At 42.9% G+C, this 21,457-nt stretch overlaps 1 protein-coding gene across 2 annotated transcripts in view; it reads left to right on the top strand.

Annotated features, from left to right (window-relative positions):
• The first annotated feature begins 351 nt into the window (after positions 1-351).
• Positions 352-21,457, top strand: part of PARVA (parvin alpha) — a 68,902-nt gene continuing 47,796 nt past the window's right edge. Inside the window, exons 1-2 of one of the 2 annotated variants that reach the window (XM_080404787.1) lie at positions 352-577; positions 813-1,027. In XM_080404787.1, the coding sequence (XP_080260913.1) occupies positions 892-1,027 (136 nt within the window). In that variant the 5' untranslated portion in view covers positions 352-577; positions 813-891. Of the gene's footprint in view, positions 578-718; positions 1,028-21,457 lie in introns of those variants that run through there. The other variant, XM_080404786.1, reaches the window with a different exon arrangement.

The following is a 21,457-nucleotide window of genomic DNA, read 5'->3' as shown; positions in this document are numbered from 1 at the left end:
CACCACGTCTATGTGTTTCTTTAGGCATTTCCAGGGATGGCGATTCCACCACCTCCCTGGGCAGCCTGTTCCAGTGCTCACCGCCCTTTCCGTGAAGAGATTTTTCCTGATATCCAACCTAAACCTCCCCTTGTATAGACTGAGGTTGTTTCCTCTTGTCCTGTCGCTTGTTACCTGGGAGAAGAGACCGACCCCCACCCGCCTACAGCCCCTGTCAGGGAGATGCAGGGAGCAGTAAGGTCCCCCCTGAGCCTCCCCCGCCGCCTGAGCACCCTCAAATCCGCCGGGAGCCTTCATGCACCAGCAGTCACGGATGCACCGAGCTGCTTTTCTATACGCGCCTTTACCTTGCGGTGGTACCCGTGTGTGCCGCCAGCCAGCACCCTCCTGCCTGTGGTCACCCACAGCGGTGCGGGTGAGCCCCGGCCCGAGGCGGGCGGAGGGGCCGCGGGCGAGGCCTGCCCTGCCCTGCCCTGCCCCTCACCGCGGGCCCCGCCGCCCTGCCCCGAGCCTGAGGCGCCGGGTGCCGCGGGCAGGTGGTACGGGGCACCCGCGGCGGGACCCCCGAGGCGGGCAGGTAGGGGCGAACGCCGGGCTGAGGAGGGGGGCGCTGAGCGGGGGGGGCGGCAGCGGGCTGGGGAAGGGGCTGAGGCGGCGGGGGGCGCGGGGTGAGGGGGGGCCGGCGGGAGCCGTGCGCGGGAGCGGGCCCTCCCCGGCGGGAGGGCGGGCGGGAGGGAGGGAAGGAGCGGGGGAGCCGGGAGAGCGGAGCGGGAGCTGCCTCAAATGCCTGAAATAATTCCGCTTCCGTTCAGAGCCGGGAGCAGCCTCCCACGGCACCGGGGCCTCGGACCGGCTCCTCCATCCCCGAGCGCCGGCGGCGGCTGGGCCATCATGGCGACCTCCCCTCAGAAGTCCCCCTCTTCCCCCAAGTCCCCCACCCCTAAGTCGCCCCCGTCCAGAAAGAAAGATGACTCCTTCCTGGGCAAGCTGGGCGGCACGCTGGCGAGGAGGAAAAAAGCCAAAGAAGGTAAAAATTGCAGGTTTGCACGTTTCCTGGGAGTTACCTTGAAATGGGGGGGGAGGAGACAGGGGGAGCGGGAAAGGCTCCGGGGAGCGGGAGGAAGGGGCTGACTGGGGAAGGGCGCGGGGTGGGGTGGGCAGGCGGGCGGCGAGGGAGGAGCGCGCCGCCGTGTCCCCGCGGCGTCCCGGGACCGGGCGGGGGCCCCGCCGCCGCTCCCCGCTGCCCCGGGCCCCGCCGGGGTGGGCTGTGCCGGCGGCGACGGGCGGGGGAGCCGCGGGGCTGGGGCCGGCGGCGCGGTGCCCCCCGTGTGGCGGGCGGCGCCCAGCCGGCGCGGCGCGGCGGGCCGGGGCCGGGCCCGGAGGGGCAGGGCGGCGCGGAGCGGCGGGCCCGGCCGGGCGGCGGCGCGTCCCCGCGGTAGTGAGGCGCTGGGCGGGAGAGGGCGGCGGCGGCCTGCGGGCCCCAGCGCCTCAGCGGCCCGGGGCGGGCCCGCCTGGCGGCCCGGCGGGAGCTGCCGCCTCGGGGGACGCAGTGCGAAGCCCCCGGCGCTTGGCGCTCGAAGCTTCTTGGACCCGTGATGTATTGCTTTGTGTCGGTGCGCGCGTTGCTCCGAGAGACCGGCGTAATGCACGCAGCCGGTGTGCTGCTTGCAATGGCGATCGTTCCTCAGAGGCTTAAAACCGAGCTCGGTTATTCTCATACCGAGCAACACCCTTCACCGCGTGACAGTCGACCTTTGCAGGATACCGAGCGACAGTCTGGTTCTTTGTTCATACACGCGAACTGATGGCCACCCCTTACTGAATTTGCCTATTTAAAATCCCATGAGACAGAGAATTGGAATTTAACCTCGCTCACCTGTTGTTTTCATGGCTGATGTTAATTTAAGTACAGTGCAAATAGAGCAAAAGTAACAGTCGCTTCACGACACTTTTCCAGGCACCATTCATTGCTTGTAAGTGCTAAGAAGGGTGTTGCATTCAGCAGACCCTGGCATTGAATGTGGGTAACGAAACCCAGCATGGTATTTCAGCATAGCACCAGTGTGGATGGCAAGGATCACACACCCTTGGCGAGTATGGCCCCTCATTCTGTAGCTGTTATGTTATTTCTCTGAGGTGCATGGTCATGTTTTTCAATTAAAACAAGTTGCACGATTGTGCTCACATTATTTGTTTTTTTCTGGTCATTGGAGATGGCCCAGAAATTGGTGAAATAGTACATTAACGGCAGACATTATTAGTTACCCACTTTGTTATACTATTCTGTTAGGGTATTTGTGCATTGAGGCAGCATTGAACTAGCAACAATTTTCTGTGATGAGTCTATTGTAGGTGTGTTTAGAGATCTTGAGTTTATCTTATTTGTAGTGGATTTGTATGTCCATTGTTATTATTTATTATTATTAAACAATGCTGTTTTCCTTAGCGACAGACATTAAGTCAGAAATCTCTAGCAAACTGTTAGAGACAACAGCTACTTTTGTCCACAATCTTCTAATCTTACAGAAATGTATATTCTGTGAAATCATATTTCTTCTCATTACTTGTATGTCTGTATTAAATTTATTGACTAAAGCTTGCGCCTGCCGTTTCATTGTCTCATCATGTTGATATTTACCCTTTTGAAATTTTGTAGTAACATTAGTGTTGACCCTGTCTTTTGTGTTTCCCAATTTTCTAAAGTTATTTAAATAAGAACAGTGGTTGGGAGAAATTTTTTTTAAGTTTGTGAGGAGTTTGTTATTTGCTGATGGAAGAAAAAGTATTTTATTAAATTCACCTTAACATCCTTCATACTTCTGTGTGTATTTATCATGTTTCTTTAGTGGAAGCAGTAGAGAGGCAAGATTGATACTACACTCTTTTCCTTTTTTGTTTGTTTACTTTTGGCAGATTCAGATGGCTTCAAAGCTGCTAAATCCTTATGTGAAACCTGTCCTCTTCACGCTTCCTAACCTTTCCTCCACTGCAAATAAATACGGGCTTGCAAACTATTAATGAGCCACCTTGTTTCTTGCAGGCTGTGACACACATGGGTTCCATCTTAAGTTGTGCTGCCACAGTTTGTGGGGCTCCAGGTGTATTTGAAGTCCAGCTGGGAAATTCTCATAGGAGGTCAGGTTGCTTCTTCATCTAGGCTCTGTTCCTTGACCCGCCCCCCCTTGCTTTAATCAACCTATCTGGTGGCAAGTGTTCTGTAGAGACAGTGGTTATAGGAGTGCAGACAGTTATTCAACTGTAACACACATAATATATTAGAAAATGTTCAAGTATAAGCCATAGGCATTTGAAAAAAAATACTGGTTTTTCTACTGGCCATGTTTAGACCTTCAGCTTTTGTAAACTAGAATGAAGTACTCTTGGATGGCACCTTCACTCTTGCTTCGTATTTTTTGTAGAACATCAAGATCTGTTCTCTAATCCAGTTTGTTAGTCTGATACAGATGTCTACCCTGTTTTGTTGTGGATGTTGATCTCTAATCACGTATGGTCTCTATAAATACAATGCACTGTTAGTAACTCTTCAGAAATAAAACTGGTTTTTTTTCTGTTCAGGGTATTCATTTCCCCTTTTACCTTCTTAGTCTTGTGCTTTGCGATTTTAATCTTCCAGTAGAGTAAATCCACCTTCTGGATATCACTTATGTCAGTATTTCTTCATGAGGCAGCAAGTCTGGTTATTCCAATTTATTGTTAGCTTTAATGTATGGTCAGTAGAAAAAGTATTCTTCTAGATACATGTAGGCTATGCAGAAGATGCCTCTGTCATCCCAGTCTCCTGATCAAGTGTTATAGACGTGGCTGGAGCTACTGTGGGGTGGTTTTTTCCAGCCTGCATGCCCTGAGGGGCTACCAAGGGGCTACTAGAGCACACACACTCCTGTTTTGTTCCTCTGCTGCATGCCCCTCTGTTTGTGTTAAGCCAGACCATGCTCAGGGTGCACACCTGGAATCAAAAACTCAGGAGCATATCTGGGTCTTACAGCTTCGTGATAGGTCAAGAAAGTCAGTGGGGCTTGGTGCGCTTATGATAAGTGAGGGAACACTGAAAATTTCCCTGTCTTCAGTTGGTATAACTTTTGCTCTTACATGGAATACAGAAACTTACTGATCCACTTCGGTATTTTACCACAGGGTCTAAGAATTGCTGGTTTTAAATAATGCAAAAATGTTTTATCTCTTGTAGGGAGTATGCTAATTATGTTTCAGTACTGTCTGTGTTACGTGTGTAGTAACTGTTGTAGATGATAAGTGATTATACTTACTGTATTTATGCCATCCACACGCATTTTGATTGTTGTCAAAAGGATGTTTTTATATATTGCAGCAATAGAGTCGGGTGCCAGTGCTCCACCAAATGAAAATCCATTAGGATCTAAAGTGGTGTTATGGTGGAAAGTAATGTAGATTATTTATAAAGAGAGTAAAGCCTATGTAGCTTTAGATGTAGCAGAAATAGTTTGTAATACAATATAAAATGGATTTTCTGTAACAACATTAATTTATATATATAAATACATATGAAAATATGTAGCAAGCCTTTCTTTATGACCTTCAGAGTTCTTGGCATTGGTAAGTATACCTTCCATCCATGTTAAAGATGAGAATAGTCTAGACAAGTTAAATTAGTTCTCTTAACATCACGCTACAAGCTGTTGACAAAAACAGAGTAACCTGAGATACTGTTACTTGACATACTACACGTGATGTAAGCAGGGATTAGTCATACATTAAGGCATACGTTAATCTGGAAAATACATTTTCATTAAATGTTAGAGGATATTTCATAAAATCTGAAATTTGGAGCCCAGTTTTTTGTGCGTTGTCATGTGTCACATAGGGTCTTAGCCTGGTTTTCATTTACAGTATCTCATCAGCATTGATGTAATTCAAGGATTAGAACATTGTACTTCAGTCTTTCCTGTGAGGGCGTGAGCAGCTGCATCTTTAAATACTGTGTAAATCCTGTTAAGGTCACAAAAATCACAAATTGTTAAATATGTTTGGAATTAATTAGCTTTTTATCTAATGAGAAAATTGTGATATAATACTAAAATATTTGACGACCTGTTTACAACAGAACTGTTGTATGTAAAAATTATTTGTAGTTTATAGTAAGTTTCCATCCCGTTCATTTCTGAAAAGCATTCAAAGTCTGAGCCACCCCATATATGCTACTGGAGGATTCCAGTCCTTATCTAGCAGGAGTCAAGGTGCATGGTGGAGCTCATTGTGTTAGCAAAAACCAACCACAAATTAAAATTTTTTGTTAGCTCCTTATAGTAGTCTGCATCGTGACCTAAACATGTCTTTATATATGTGCAAGGAGAGAACAGAATGACATCTTATTTTAGATGAAAGGGGTTGTGGGGTGTTATCTTATGAATTTTTCATGGTGGGTTCAGTAAGGTCATGGGTGATTGTCCTCCTTGAATTTTCCTGGCCTGGCAATTATTGATATAGACACAGAAATTTCTCTCTTCTCCTAATAGCTTACCTTTGCGGAGAATCTTAAGAATTGGTCCTGACATGCTAATAAATCTGTGACACGTGGGAGCAGAGAGCAAAGTTCAGAATTGCTTAAATTGTGAAGGGGCAGGTGGGAAACTGGCAGCTTGGCCCCATGAATTTGGTACAGAGCAATTGTACAGGCTCGGTTGTTTTTCCGATTGATATGACATCAGTTTCACTAATTTGAATGCTCCTCTGCCTAGTTTACTTGGTATTGGTGGGCAGGAGGAGGAATGAATTTTCTTCTAGCTTCCACTCATAGTATTTCTTCTATTTCTTTTGTATGTCTTGTTTTGATTTAATTTTGGTATGTCTTGTCACAGTAGGCTGTATTCTCTGTATGCATAAGGGAAGAGTATGTTAACAGTGTAAAATACTGTAGATTCTGCTATTTCTTGATAATAACCTTAAATTTCTTCATCTTTATTTTGTGGCCATCGTGCATTTCACAGAATAATATGAGATTAGAATAAATTAAAATACAAGTTAAGAGTAAGTGTAGGGTGATGAGGGCTTGTCAGGTGTTTAAAGTAAAATATTTTGTCTCTCTGGAATCCACGACTAACATTCCTTGCTGTGTAAATCACTGACAGGGAGGTCATGCCTTGGTCTGGCTGTGGGCATTTCACTATGCAAGAAATGTGTATTTCTTGGTTCTGCTGAAGTTTAATTGACATGTTTGAGTTATTTTCTTTGGAGTTTCTGCAACTTCTTTCTGAATTTTTTGCTTCTCTGTTTCTCATGTAAGAGATTCTAGACTACCTTAAATACTTTGCAGGCTTTTTCTTTTCTACTGCTCTCACCTGGTGCTGTTGTATTTAAAACGCAGATGAAGCTGAAGGAAGAACTGATATATTTCCTGCCGTCATGTTTGCCAGTATGTAGTGCAAACAATGAAAATGGGCCACTGAATGCTAATTTCATACTGGTGCTTCAATAGATGGCATACAGTGCTTTCTATGAAAAGGAAATGTCATGAGGAAGGCTTTATTGTCACTCCTATCTGTACTTTTGAATTTCTCTCTTTTGCTGCAGTGTATCCGTACATTGACCCTGGGCTGCCTTCTGCCATCAGAATAACTGAACAGCTGGTTTTGATGTCTGACATAATGCTCTTTACCGCCAATCTTAGTGCATAGCAACTGAAACGTGCATATGATCTTTCCCTATATACATGTTCGCATGTCCCTGATGTACTGCCACAGGCGTATCACAGACAGCTGCATAGCCGACGCTGGGCAAAACCTGTTAGTACCGCCACTGAAATAATTATTACCTTGGAGCAAGTTCTGTTAAGTAGATAAAATACTTCTGTTAAGTGGAAGGAATGTGGAAGCGAAAAGAAAAATAGAGGGAAGGGCTCACCTGCTTTGTTATTTCATTGCTGTGAGCCTTCTGAGCACATCTGCAGTGTATGAAAGGGAGGGGAGCTACTCAAGAGGAGAGCACTGGGGTTTTATTTCTGTGCTTTGAATACAAATTGTCAGGGGATATCTGGGGAGGCCTTTCTGCTCTGACAGTTGAAGGGATTGCTTGGTAGAAAGAAAGATAATTGCCTCTGAAATGCTTCTGTCAGTGTAGATGGAACACCCAACTGTTGCTTGTGCTGTGATGGCAGTAGCCCTCCAGGTGCAACCCTCAGGCAGGCATATGTGTAAATCACAGCTCCAGCGTGCTTGGAGGTGTTTGTCAGTTGTCAAGCCACGCCGCGCTGGGTTTGCACGGGTGAAGTGGTAACTGCTGTAGCCTTTGATGGCTCTTGGGTCTGTCTGTCTCTTGCCTTCTTGCCTCTGCCTCCTCTTGCCACAAGTGCTGCTCTCTGCAATAAACAAGTTTCTGTTACTCTGATTATTCTGTTATTATTCTGATTAATCTGCACTGTTAGGTGTTATCTCTAAGACACTGTTAAGCATCTGTTATTGTTTATATGTGACTAAATTGAGGGCCAGGTCGTTATGCTAGGCACTGTACTTGCACAAACAGTGTGAAGAGCCCCTGCATGCAATAGTTTGTGACCTAGGACTCTTTATCTATATGTCTTGTATACTTTTCTGGCTTTTTTCCTCCTGTAATCTGTATTTTAACATTATTTCTGGCATTTCAGTTTTGCTAAGACTCATGATCTCGTTTGGAATTTTATCTAGTGCATTTTGGGTTTGCTTTCAAGAGACTTTTTTTTTCTTTTTCAATAGGCTCTGGCTCTGGTTGGTTCAGAGGAAGATATGAAAATATTACCTGTGAATGCATTTATGAATCTCAGAAGTCACAGATAATCCCAAAATTATTTTGAAAAATGAATTGTTTTAACCAACTATTCATATAGAGCCCAGTCACAGTTATGCCTGGTCTGTGTGTTTCACCTGCAGCAATCAAATGTGTAGGAACATGAGAATCCCAGATAACCTGCATTTTTGGTGGACAGGTTATTGAGTCCCTGTCCAGAAGTGTCCTGTCACGGTAGAGCTGAGCATATCAGTGCCTGCTTTAATGTGCCTAGCATGTGTATACATACGTGAAGGAGTTAGATCATATGGGATCATAAAATACAGGCTACATAAAATGCGCTGACAGTGTTGAGAATAGCAGAAACCAGCGCTGCCAGCAAGGAGGCAAAGGAGCCTATGCATGGTGGCGTTTCACTGGAGGCAGGAGGACCCAGGCATGCAGTAGCGGGGATGTCTATGAAGAGGACACACAGCCAGGCTCTCCTGCCTGTTCCCACAAGAGCACCCCCAATCATTAAGTATATCCAGTTGCTTTTGAACTAACTAAAGTGATACAGAATGAGATTTTTTTTTTAACTATGTGTGATTAAATTCTGAAACTTACCTCTATAGGATGTTTTGGCTGCCAGAAACATATTTGGGGGGGGGGGGGCACTAAAGGTGGGTCAGGGTGGATTCTAGATGAAAAAAAAAGAAAACAGAGTAGTAGCCCACATGCAAATCATGTGGGCCATCATAGATGTTTCAGATTCAGAAATCACGAAACAGCTATTATGAAATTCACGATTATTAGGAAGTTTATACCAAGGGAGAAAATTCTGTTTGTTTTTATTGTTAAGAATGCATTTCTGCCAGGGGCCAGGACCCTGAACTTTGATCTGCTGTTCTGACCTGGTACAGCCATTAATTCTGTTATTCTCTGACTACCTGTGTGTGGGCATAGAGCTGCTGAACTCTCTCTTTACATTTGACTTCCAAAAGCAGCCTTAGATTATGTGGCCAAGTCAGCTGCTACTGAAACATGCCTTTTATTTCCTGTGGTTTTCCCATTTGAGCAGTTTCTTCATCGTCTGAGCCTGTAGGTTTCACACAAGATAAAACTGAACTTGTGTGGCACGGGTTAAAGGAAGGGACGGTGAAGAGGAGCAGAGAAGCAGAGCAAGGGGTCTGGCTGCAGAAAGGAGCTGCTTTCCCAGTGCTGCTGGGCTGAGAGGAGGGACAGGGCTGGAGAGCAGGGGGAGGAAGAATGGCTGCTGGTAAGGTAAGGCTGTGGCCATCCCTTCCTCTCCCCTTGAGCAGCAGCTGCTCCCCCACTCTCCTTGTGCTGCCTTGGTTGCAGCGGTCACTGCTGAGCTCCTTAGGGTGCTGTGAGCAGGCAAGGATGAGGGTGCTTGGTGGTCTGGCAGTGCTTGTTGCTACAGCAGCTGTTCCCCACCTGTGGGGAAGGGGTGGTGGCCACCAGCTGCCAGCTGGACCGTGCTGTCATAGGGGCTGACAAGCTTGGGCTGTACAATTATGGAATAGTTAATTGTTGGTTGGGAGGGGACCTCTGGGGATCATCTAAAAATTTGGGTGTCTGATGGTTCAGGATCTCAGCTGAGGGAGGATGGACTGGTCAGGCCCACCAAGCTTGTGCTGGTGACTGGCCAGGTGTGATGAAGGCATGGTGGCAGCATTCTCTGTCAGTTCTTTTCTGTATCTGCTGTAGTTGGCTAGATGCATAGCAATTATCTAGATGAAAGGTAAAAAAGATTAAAGTGGTGGAATAAAATCAACATTAAACAAGTGGTTGAAGAGCCTCCAGTGCTTCCAAATTACAGGACAGAGCTGTGGAAAGAAGAAGAGAACAGCTAGAGAGCAGCTCAGACTGATGTACCCTTTTTTCAATGTTAATTTTTTCTTTACATCTCCAGATTTAAAACATGCTCTCCCTGATATCAGGCTCATAAAAACATGCATCCAGTTTTCAGCATGAAGGTGGATATGACCAAGTGAAGCTGTAGAAGAAAGTAAATATGAAGTTCACATTTTATCTTCAGTAAAAGTGAGCATGCTGTCAAGAGAATCTGTAATTTTAGAACTCCTAACATTTCCCTGAGCATTTAAGTAATCTGCCCTGAAGGTAAGAAAAGACCAAGAGACCAAGACTCTGACCAAGAGAAAAGTTCTCATTGGGTTTGATTACTGCTTGTAATCATCAAGCACATCTTCTGAAACCCCTCACCTTAAAGGCAGCTTCCTGTAGGTATAGGTCTGTGCTTCTGTGAATCTGTTTTGGACGGAATCTCTAGGATATATCCTACTTCTTCTTTTCTCTCTTTAATGCTTTCTGCAACCATTAAACTATGCCCTCCTTGCTGAATAGTTTTAATACTGGGCATCTGTCTCGCTGAGATGAAGATAAGGACAGTCCAGTTCTTCTGTTACTTTACTGTGTCTGGGATACAGTGCTTCCTGTTAATCCAGGATTCTGCATTCTTTTTCAGCAGAACGCTGATGTTACTGAAGGTGAAATCAGCAGTTGTAGGGGCACAGTTCTTTCCAAAGTGGAACTTCAGAAAAGCAGTGGTTGTGGTGTCCCTAAAATATTGTTGGTTTTCCATCTGCTGCTTCTGTCCTCTTCCCTTTTCTCCCCACACCAGTTACTGTTAAAATAGAAGGTGCTGTTGACTTGTATCTGTAATGATGGGGTCTGTTTTAGCTAAACTGCAGCCAAAACCAAAATGCAGTGACCCTTGAAAGGAGAGTTCACGCTGCACTAGGTGCAGTCAGTGCTGTGCTGAAAGCAGTGTGATGCCATTTTTTGCGTGAGAGAGGATGAGCTGGAAGGCAGGATACTTTGCAGTGATTCATATTATCACTTGCAGCTCTTCCAGCTGCAGGGCTGGGGTGGGGCTGCAGGCTTAGCTTGCTCTCTGTGTATTCCTCGTGCCTTTTCCAGCTCGTAGTAGTTCCTGTGCTTCTTTTGAGTATTTAGCTGTACTCAGAGCACTGAGTAGCAAGGCACTCAGACCCTTGCTCTTTATACGTGTTGTCATACATTCTCTGTTTAGCGTGCTAATACTTATTAATAGGTAACATTACTTGGTTTGAATACCCTTGTCCCTCTTGGGATTGGGGGTGGGTGTGTGTGTGTTGAGTGCACCAGTGAATTAATTCACTTTGGTGACCAGACTGAAATACAAACAGAAGATGTCTTGGACCAAAAGCAAAATCAGATCAGCAGCCTCATGTGACTCTTTAGCCTACCACGCAACTACCCCTTGACAACCTGTGCTCAGGCCAGGGAAAAGCATGGGCCAGAAAAATAAAGAAAAACAAGGATGTAACTGGTCAAGAGTGAGTTGTGTTGGCAGAGCTGTGTTAGGAAGATTAGCCACCATCTGTTCACCGGAATCCTGCACCTGGCTCCAGACTGTGCCACTGTTCAACCAAGTGATGAGCTTACTCAAAATATTAAAGAATTGCAGGGTTAAGTAATAAGGCTCTGCAGTCTCCCAAATGTTCTGCTTTCCTTTTAGTTTTGTAATAATCCCTGTGAAATAATTGCATGTGGTGCTATAAAATGTTCTTATCATGTGTGTGGATTTAATATAAAAATTAAAGGGAGCACATTGGTCATGTGCTTTTCTTTTAGTCTTTGCACTTCCCTTTCTGACTACTTAGTGATGTTTGTGTTAAGTACCACGCAGTGTACCATGCTTGATGAAGTACCTTACTCATCTTGTTCTTCTCAGATAATTATTTTTGCAAAAGACGACAGCTGGAATATATATTTCTGTGAGTAGTTCTCAGTATTTGTAGTCATGGCTAAGATTTTTTTGCCTCTCTGATTTCTGCTTAGTATAGAGCTGATTCTGTTCTTTTCCCTTCCTGTGGACTGAAGAGCAGTCTGTGGCACTGACCCAGTGGTGGGTGAGATTATTCATAGTGAAACCTAGGAAATTCTGCTTGGAAAAAAGGGATTTCAGTCTGGGTGGTAGGAGAGGGGTTGCAACAACTACTGTCAGTAACCACTTTCCCCTTCAAAAGCTCTGAGCAGGGACTGAAAAGAGTGGTAGAGTGGTTCATCTCCAGGCTGGTAAAGGTTTCCCAGACATGAAAATACAGTCTCATACTGCAACAGCTAGGAAAGCATCAAAAATCCCAATGTAGCCTAAACATTATACCTTCCTAAGTATTTCTTTAATATAGGGTTCATAATTTCTTAATGGAATGTGTGTTCACAAGAAAGAAAAATCCATCACTACATCTTTGGTATTTGTACTGTAGTACTCAAATCTCTTTTGCCTGGCTTTCAATGCAGTAAGACAACTTTTAAGTGCTCTAATTAGAGCTGGCCTCTCGGCTTTGGTGGCTGCAGCAGTGCACAATCAAACAATTCAGGTGAAGTTAACTATGCTGAAAATGCGATGGAGAAAGGGAGTTGGGAAATAATTTTTTTTCATACATGTTTTTCTGTATTATACTTGGAGATACCAGCTTTCTCCAATAGCCATGTTTCTTTGGTCATTTTCCTATAGTGATGTTTAATAGGTATACTTGAACGTCGTCCTTTTCAGATAGTGTGCAGGTGATGACTGCTGCTTTCTTTTACGTTAGAACTTAATGCTCCAGCTTCTCAGTTACTGCAGAGGGAAAAGGTAAGCTGCTTCTCATGGTCTGGCCAAGGGCTCTCTGGCCCTACCTTCTGAGAGGTGCACGTCACTGGCGCTGTCCTGCCAGTTGTACCTGCACTTTTTTAGGTCGTGATTGTTTCCCTGGAATTACAGCCAGTCAAAGACCTGGGCATTAAGCAATCGTAGGGCTATGGTGGACCACCTTCCTGGCTCGACAAACAAGCAGGCATCGTGCTTTGCAAACAGATGGACAGAGGTACAGGCAGCCTAGAGAGCATGTGTGCAGCAAGGGTGGATGTTAAGGTCAGAATTTCTCAGACAAGAATGTCGAAATTGCTGTGCCCTACTTATCCAACTGTGAGCTGGATTAATGAAAGGGAGAGTTTAGACAGAGAAGTACCTTGGGTACATTTAGTGGGAGAAGAGAGAGATGTTTTCTTTTGTATCTGTACAGGTGGTCCTTTTGAAGCAAGCCAAAATAAGCTTCCTCACCTGGGTAACGGCCTGAATAGGTTGGCAGGGTGTGAGTCCATTTTCAATGTGTGTAAAGAAAAGCGTAACAGTTTGCCAGCGTACAGCCTTTAATTTGTTTTTTCTTAGCAAGTTTCTTCTTTGGCCATTGAGTTAGGCTGGGGCCTAATAATTTTTTTTCTTTTAACTGTAGGCAGTTCTAAAGCAGCAAACTATTAATAGTGAAATATTGGTTTAGAAGAACACTAATGCACAGGGGATTCTAGAGCAAACGAGGCAATGCTGTCAATGGCTCAGATTGTTCTTAATTACAATAATGGCATTATAGGAGCTGCAGTTGCTGTCGGGCACAAAAGAAGGTAATGATAATGTCAGAGTGCTCAGAATAAATGCAGTATAATGTATTGCAGTACTGGATTCAAAAGATGATATGCCTAACTTGTCGTCAGGGTGCATGAAGAAGAAGAATGGTAAAAGCCCAGAACAGTTTTTGTTGTAACTATGTAGTTCAGGGTTTGGTGGTTTGTGTTGTGTTTTTGGGGGGTTTGGGTGGGTTTTTTTGTTTGGTTTTTTTGTCTTGTTTTTTTGTGTGGCCTCTTTTCAGGCTTGAGAAGAAATGTCAGGTCCTGTGTTTAAATTATATGTATTAATTTTACTAGAAGGTGTGACCACATCTGTCCTCCCCACTTGGAATAAAGAAAATCACCCTTGCTTTGAGAAGATATGTATTGGCTCAGTACTGTCATACCCTCAACACATTTGATACTGATCCTGTTAGAATAAAAGGACATGAATATGGTAGATTTGGCTCAGAGTCAGAATTTGCCCCAGTAGCCTCTGGAAATAATGTCCAGATCTATGTGATACATGTGAATCCCTATTTTATTATAAGACAAAAAAAAAATTCAACTCTGAGTTTTGGGGATGTTTCAAAGCTGGATTTGAATTTTATGGCTAGAGTCCAAATCTGAACTGTTGCGCCTGACCTTTTTAAGACCGTGTGCTGTGCACTCAAATTCATTTCTGAAGAGGAAGAGATTTTAGTGTTTTACTGCAAAATAAAACATGCAGCGAAGCCGCTTGTGGTCTTGGATTCTGATATAACTGCTTTGATATAATTCTCAGTTATAGGTAAGAAGAGATAATAAACTGGAAGATAGTGGTGGTGTTCCTCCTTATACCACGAGTGTTCAGAGTGACTTAGTATCTTCCATACTTCCTAAAAACTCATGGCAGTGGTGGGTTGGATTGGAAAAAAATAGTCAACATCCTGTTGGCTTGCATCTTTACTATTTTCTTCATGTTTAACTGACTTGAAATAGTAACTCACAAATGAAACAATTTACATAGGTCCGAATAAATATTTTTTAGGAGTAGTTGTCTCATGCACAGGATGCCAGTGTGCTTTGTAAAGAAAATTTCTCCTTAACAGGACAGCAGGGTGCAGGTGCTCTATAGGGCACAAGGTGGCTCCAGTTCACGAGGAAAGCTGGTGTGAGTGGAGTAAGTGCCAGGAACTGGTTCACAGGAATCAACTAGAAGTGTGTCAGAATGGAGTGCAGCATTTCGCTGTGTTGCAGGTCTGGCATTTTGAATATGAACTGAATCTTAATGGGTCTTTGGGAGAAGACTCTGCCTAGTCTTAGGGTAGGACCTAGTAAATTTAGATTGCATTTTGCATGTCTCATTTAATTTTTGAAGGAGTTACCCTAGTGGATCTTATCAGATCTTCTGAGCTATGTTGCTTTTGTCCGAGTAAAAGGTAACAGCTTCATGTACAGAACAGCACTCCCAGGGTAAGCTACGGAGAAAACAAGAGTTGGTGTGTGCAGTAAGAGCAGAAATGTAAAGTAAGCTAGGCAACGGATAAAACAGAGATTCAGAGGTTTATGAGAAAGGTTTTTATCAAGCAGGTCATTCAAATTTAATGGATAGAGGAGAGAACAGAATTAGTTGATAAGAAAATCCTGTATTATAACCAGGCTTAATCAAAAATGCTTTGTGTCTGTTGTTGGTCTTTCGCTCTGTAACAAAAGCATTCTTGTTTTCAGTCTCTTAGAAGTGAATTACTTGTCCATTTCTATTTCCAACATAATAACAGCTGCTATTAGTCTGCCATTACACAGAACATCTTCATCTGAGCGTTTCTAAACACCTGAGAGTTTTTGAGTGAGGACAGAAAAGGAGAAATGTTTGTTTTGTCAGTACCATCTGCTTGGGGCAACTGAGGCAGAAAAAGGTGAATTGAGTTGATTTACTTACATGAACTTCTGTAGGATAAGAAGTAGAAACCAGCAGCATTCTCCTAATTTCACTGTTCAGTCTTGGTCCATTAGATAGCACTTTGTGCCGTTCGCAGTTTTTGTTGGTTTTTTAACTCTGTTTCATGTCTTGATACAGTTTAGATTTTTTGTATGAAACAAATTGGTAACTGGCCTGTTTGGCTTTTTTGTTGTTGTTGTTTTTTTGTTGTTGTTTTTTGTGGGGGGGGCATGGGGGGTTGTTTTTTTTAACAGCAGCTTATCTGGTGTTTTAATATTTTTGTGTGAACTAGGCAGAAGCTTTCTGGGGTTTGCATTTTTAAATATGCTTTACATACTGTTGCAGCAGGCATTATATTAGATAAATATATGAAAAACCAGCATTTCTTAATGTGATTTTAACGTCTGTCCCAGAGAAGAAGGATTTCGTTAAGAGGTTTAAGCTGTTTTGCTTAATAATAATCTTTCTCAAAGTAATGTCAGGTGTTAAATTCATAAATCTAACTTTTCCACATTATTTATTTTAAAAGTCTTGAAGCTTATAGTTTTCCTCTCTAATGTTAAATACAGCAAAACAGATTAGGTACAAGAACTACATAGAGTTAGTATTAAAAATAAAATAGTGCAAAGTACCATTTTGACTTAGTAGATCATCTGTATTTTCAGTTTTACAAACAAATTTTATCAGAAGTTAGCTGTGGGCGTGATTACAATTAGGAACTCCCCGTATTAGATCTCATCCCTTTGTTCTTCATTCAGACAGAAAGCCCATTAAGGTCAAAGAAGGTTTTGACTGAATAAGGAATACAACAACTGGCTCAAGTTTTAGTACATATAGGGCCAGATTGTGGGTCACGGCCAGCTCAAAAGTGTACAGCTCCAGTGATTCCACATCTTGTGCATAATAGGCAGATCCTTCGCACTGTTATGATGGCGCTTTATTAACATGTCAAATACAGAAGAAAAAAAACCTGACAATTTTATGGCTGCTCAGAATCTTATTAGCATGTCTTAATGTTTTGTATTTCTGAGCTGAAATTATGCAAATATGTCTTCAAAAACATTTCCCTGTTTTCATGAGAATGTGAAGAAAATAGAAGTAATCAAAAATTGGAATTAAATACTCAAATAGTTTGGCCAATTAATAAATCTGCAGTTGCAGAATAGAAGATCTGTGGGCTGGAGCTGGCTCTTAACTTAATGTTAACTTACATTTAATTAGCCAGACCAGATGGAAGCTGGCTAAGCTTCGCATGAAGGCTTGTGGGAAAAAGACATAATCTTCCATTTTGTCAAAGGAACTAATACCACAGATTAAAGGTCGGTGTTCTTTTCAGAATTTAAAGACTGGATGCAGAGTGGCCGATGGCAAGAAACAGCAAGAAACAGCAAGGGCACTAACAAACTAGCTTAACCCCTAGATGACTAGTATACCAGCTCTGCTTCATTTCTTTCCCCAGTTCAAACCATTGGTCTCTAGTTTCAGTAATAAATCCCAGAGAGATAAGAATGTCTGTAAATTTTACTCTTTTGTCAGGGAAGTAGAGTCATCTGTAGGCAGTTAGCATGGATAGAGAGATGAAGCTCTGGGAAAGGTTTTCTTACTCAACCGAGTAAAAATTCATGCTGTTCAGATGCTAAGCACTTGGGATCAGGCTGACAAACCACTTAATGCCTTGCTTAACAATAAGCATGCAAGTAGACAAGTCAAGTAGACAAGTCAAGAAACCATTCATGTGCTCAAAGAGGTGCATACATGGATCAAGTCAGAGTGTGCAGAGCTTAAGGACTAAATCAGGCACATACTACGTTAAGGCTTGAAAATGTAGTCGAAAGCATGAACAGGATCTGTCAGACTGAACCTTAAGCATAGCTGCAAGAAATCACACATTTAAAAAAAATGGGGAAATTAGAATCCATTAAAGAAAGAAGGAAAGAGGTTAGGTTATGCTAGTTTGAGCATTTAACCGGTCCTTGGGGATACTTCCTAGTGGTTTCAGCAAGGTAGGAGAGTTCTTTCTGAAGTGGAGAATAACTTACATACCAAGAAAATAAGGCAAACTTAGCATTACCATGAAACATCAAATGCCACATTGCTTGTGCTGAAAGTAAAGTAACCCTCTGCAGTAGGTAATTATTATTATAACCTCCTTTGGAAAGGAGTCTGGGAAATCAGCACCTGCTTTTTGAATCGGGCTTGCTTCTATTTTGCAAAACTCTTTTGCAACTAGACCATCTTGCCTACTTTGTCAGATCTAAACTTTCCCATAGTGGCCAAAAATTCACTACCATTTGATGGCTGTATCACTTAAGTAAAATTATTTGAATGAGATTGGGTCAGTTCTTACAAAGATTGGAGTATCTTGAAAATCTCTGTTAATAATCTGTGCTTGCTGACAGTCCCAGGAGAGAGGGCTGGGGAACTGAATGAACATGAAAACTCTGCAAACTGTGGTTGCCTTGTGTAGATCGAGTTTTGATCTACATGGTGAGGTGAGGAAATCTGTGCGGCTGTTTACTGTAGCATTCTTAGAGTGTGGATAAATGCAAGACTTCAGCCCCACACTCTGCAAGGTGCACAATTTTTTTAAAAAAATAAATCTAGGGGGGAAAGCTTTTCTACTATCTCAGTTGAATTGGAGCACATACTGATTTGGAATCCAACCAAGTACTTTGAAAACTGTATTCACATATATGTTGATGCTTTCGTTTCTTTTCATATTTTTAAATAATTATATCCTGGGGATGGAAGAAAAGTAATTTTACTGTCCACCATTTACTAGACCACATTTATCTACAGTTACCAAATGGTGGCGTTGGAGTGACCACAGTTATTTTCCATTTTGAGTTACTGACATATTTCAGATACCACTTGGTGACAAAATATTTGAAGGGAATGTTACATTTAAAAACAATTGTAGTTGCAGACCATGGAATTAGCATTTAGTTATCAAGTGGCTCACTTCAGCTGTTGTAAACCCAGAGAAGCATAGGAGTAGGTAGTGCACTCTTGGGAGAAGTGTAGGTAATATGAAATATTATTTTTTTTTTTACTTGTCAGAAAAAACTTAAAATTGTACATCTAAACCCAGCTTCTGTTTTCTGATAAATGCCCACTGCTTCATATGGAGAGTATAGTATAGCCCAGTAGGATTTGTCCCAACAAGTACATTTGAGGAGAACATTTAGGAACAAAGTCATTCATTTACCTTCGATAAGTGTGTTGTATATCTTCGGGTAGGGATCACATTCAGTTTTGTATGGGCATGAATACAAATTCTACGTTCATTAAACTCTGTTACAAAAAACACTGTTGAAATCGAAAGAGTTTGGGAGCTGCCCTTTTCATGGAAGTACTGTGCAGTGTGAAACCTGCCAAAACCTAATGGATCGTTTGCAGGAAATTGGAAGTTAAAAGTGCATGAGTCAGTCTACTTCAAGGCTGAACAGTTTCCACTGAACTTAAATAATGAATGCCAAAACCTAGAGACAGTACAATCAGCTGCAGCAGTTTTCTTCAGTTGTTTCATCCAGGCACTGTAGAGGATTCTATGTTTAGGAGAGTCCTCCTTGTCTTTCAGTTCATCAGCCTTTAAAAGTGTTAGCATACATTGTCATGACTGTCGTTGAAATCTTTGCAGAAGAAGCAGCAGTCCAAGTGGTTTTATTTTTGCTTCACATCAGTTACTACAGAGTATGGGGTAGAATGTGCAGTTTCAGGGATTTCATCTGCAGGAAACAACCACCCACTTTTGTGATGTAAGTCTCCAGAAAAGGAGAAGATAGTTTCTTTATTCAGAAGTTATACATGTTAGCTTCACAGTTTCATCTCAAAGTACACAAGCAATTTACTTTCTGGTGTGCACAAGGATTTCAATGTACTTAATTAATACATCAAACATCAAATAAGAGAAAAGACAAAATAATTCTCAACAGTTTTGCTTTGTAACAGATCCTGTGCCCAGAGCATATTTGTGCAATACCACTTTTTACCAGGTTACAGGATGAACCTAACTCTTTGTAGAAATTCAAGAAAAGAGTGAGATGTTCCTATATATGCACATGGCTTAGATTTCCTTAACGTGAGTTACTTGATGTCTGTTTGTGTAAAGAGTGGTTGAGGGCATGCATGGCCTGCTGGATTCTCTGCTCAATCCTGTGCTATTGCAGTGAGCAGGTCTTCTCTGATTTGTATCAATGGTTGAACCTTCTGAGCATTTCTGAGTTGGAGGATCACTATGTGTACTAGAGCCTTGGCCTTGGGACTTTCGGTTCATACAGGCAGTGTGATGGGAGGTGGGTGGTGTGTCTCCATCCACTCGCAATTGCTCGTGGCAGTGTCGTTGCTGAGCCACAAAGATCAGTGTGCCTGGAGTCAGAACTACAGGATGGCTGAGGTTGGAAGGGGCCTCTGGAGGTCACTTGGTCCAACCCCCATGCCCAAGCAGGGCCTCGAGCTAGTGTGTCCAGATGGAGTTTAAATATCTCCAAGGATGGACACTACAAACTGGCAGCCTATGCTGATGCTTGGTCACACTCACAGTAAAAATGTTTTTCCTGATGCTCAGACAGAAGTTCCTGTTGTTTTGGTTTGTGCCCATTACTTCTGGTCCCGTCACCGGGTACTGCTGAGGAGAGGCTGGCTCTGCCTTTTTTACAGCCTCCCCTCCGTTACTTGTGCACATTGATGCGATCCCCCTGAGCCTTCTCTTCTCTAGGCTAAACAGTCCCAGCTTGCTCAGCCTCTCATGAGAGATGCTCCAGGCCATTAATCACCTTTGTGGCCCTTCACTGGACTCTCTTCAGTAGCTCCATATGTCTCTTGACATATGGATGGGAGACTCCAGAACTGGGCACACTACTCCAGGTGTGAAAGTGCATGTGCAGAGCTCTCCCCTGTGTCTCTGCTGCTTTTCCACCACGCACAGCATCCATGCAGCTCTTCAGCTGTGGCTTGGCCAAGGGTATGGGCATGAGGTTTTAAGAAAATTTGAGTATGTTGCCATATGAAATTCATATGAAGTTGGCCAAATGTTTCTTGGTGAGATTTTGTCTGAGTAAGCTTAACATTATTTAGAAAAGCAATTAACCACTTTTGCAAACAGAGAATAGTCCTGGATCAGGAGGAAAGCATTTGTATTTTTGGGATTTTTTTTTCTTTCTTCTCTCTTTTTTCTTCAGTTAGATGGAAACATGACTGAGGTTTTCAAAGCCAGCTAGAGTTTGGCTGTGCTGACTCAATATGGCATTCTGTTGCCAAGTCTACTATTTAGCTTTGAAAATCCCAACCTGGAATGTGCCCACCTAAGAGCATGCTTCCTAAATAATAGCTACAGACTCAAATGTATTAATTTACATGTATGGACCAGAGTGCAATTTCTGTTCCCTTTGCCCCCAAAAGGGTAGGTATTTCCTCTGGGTGTTTCATTGGAGAAGACCATCTAAAGGTTCCAGGTATATCTTACCATTTCAGGTCTTGAAAGAAAAGCTGAATTACACCAGTGGGTATAAGTATCTGACAGTTTTCTAATGTTTGTAATCTAAATAGGAATGATAGTTTTTTATTTCTTTTTTTAAATTTAGTATTTCACTTCATAAACTTTTTTTTTTTTATAAATAGCAACTATCTCTCTTCTATCTGCTGGTTAACCTAGAAACAGGCAAGCACTTGCTGGCCAGAGATGTACAGCTGTAGACAAGTATGAGACGCATATGATGGCTTTTCAGAATGCTCTGCCAGCCTCCAACGATTTGTCATTGGCAACTCTTTTTATGTACGTTTGTTAAACCTGTCTCCAAGTATTTCCTTGGGTGAATTTTCCTGTTTGGCCTCTGACCATGTGAAGTTTTTGGTACCTTCAGTATGCTACATTAGGAGTTTCTCAGTTTTACCATGAGCTTTCTGAAGACCCATCCATTAGAGCTGGTTGTATTTTCTGGTTTTCTGAGTGCACACTCCCTCTTCACCTTCTCTGCTGAGTGATCCTGTGATCCGGAGTGGGCATGTTTTCATGTGCACAGCAGGATTTTAGAAAGTTCTAGCATTAATGCTGTAGTTTCATGAATCTTACAAGCAGACTGAAAGGTGGGAGTCCAACTCTGATTGTAACCCCTGGGGTGTCTCCTGCCTTGAGACAATTCAAGCATTTGCACAGCTGTGGAGGGAATGAGATTGGGAGCTGGCACAGGTTAAAACTAACCTTGTTTTGTTGACTGGTTGGTTGGTTTTAATCCGAAGCTCTTTCCTGATGTGATTTATCATAAGGCCATGTGAATGCTTGTGCAAGAGATGATGATCATGTGGGAGTAAGAATGAGCAACAACTTTGGGAAGAAAGTGCAATCACCCT

Source organism: Falco punctatus (genome assembly GCF_963210335.1).
Source record: "Falco punctatus genome assembly, chromosome: 10".
NCBI classification, from domain to species: Eukaryota; Metazoa; Chordata; class Aves; order Falconiformes; family Falconidae; genus Falco; species Falco punctatus.
The sequence above is the reverse complement of the archived record's forward strand: the minus strand, read 5'-3'. Positions and strand labels throughout refer to the sequence as shown.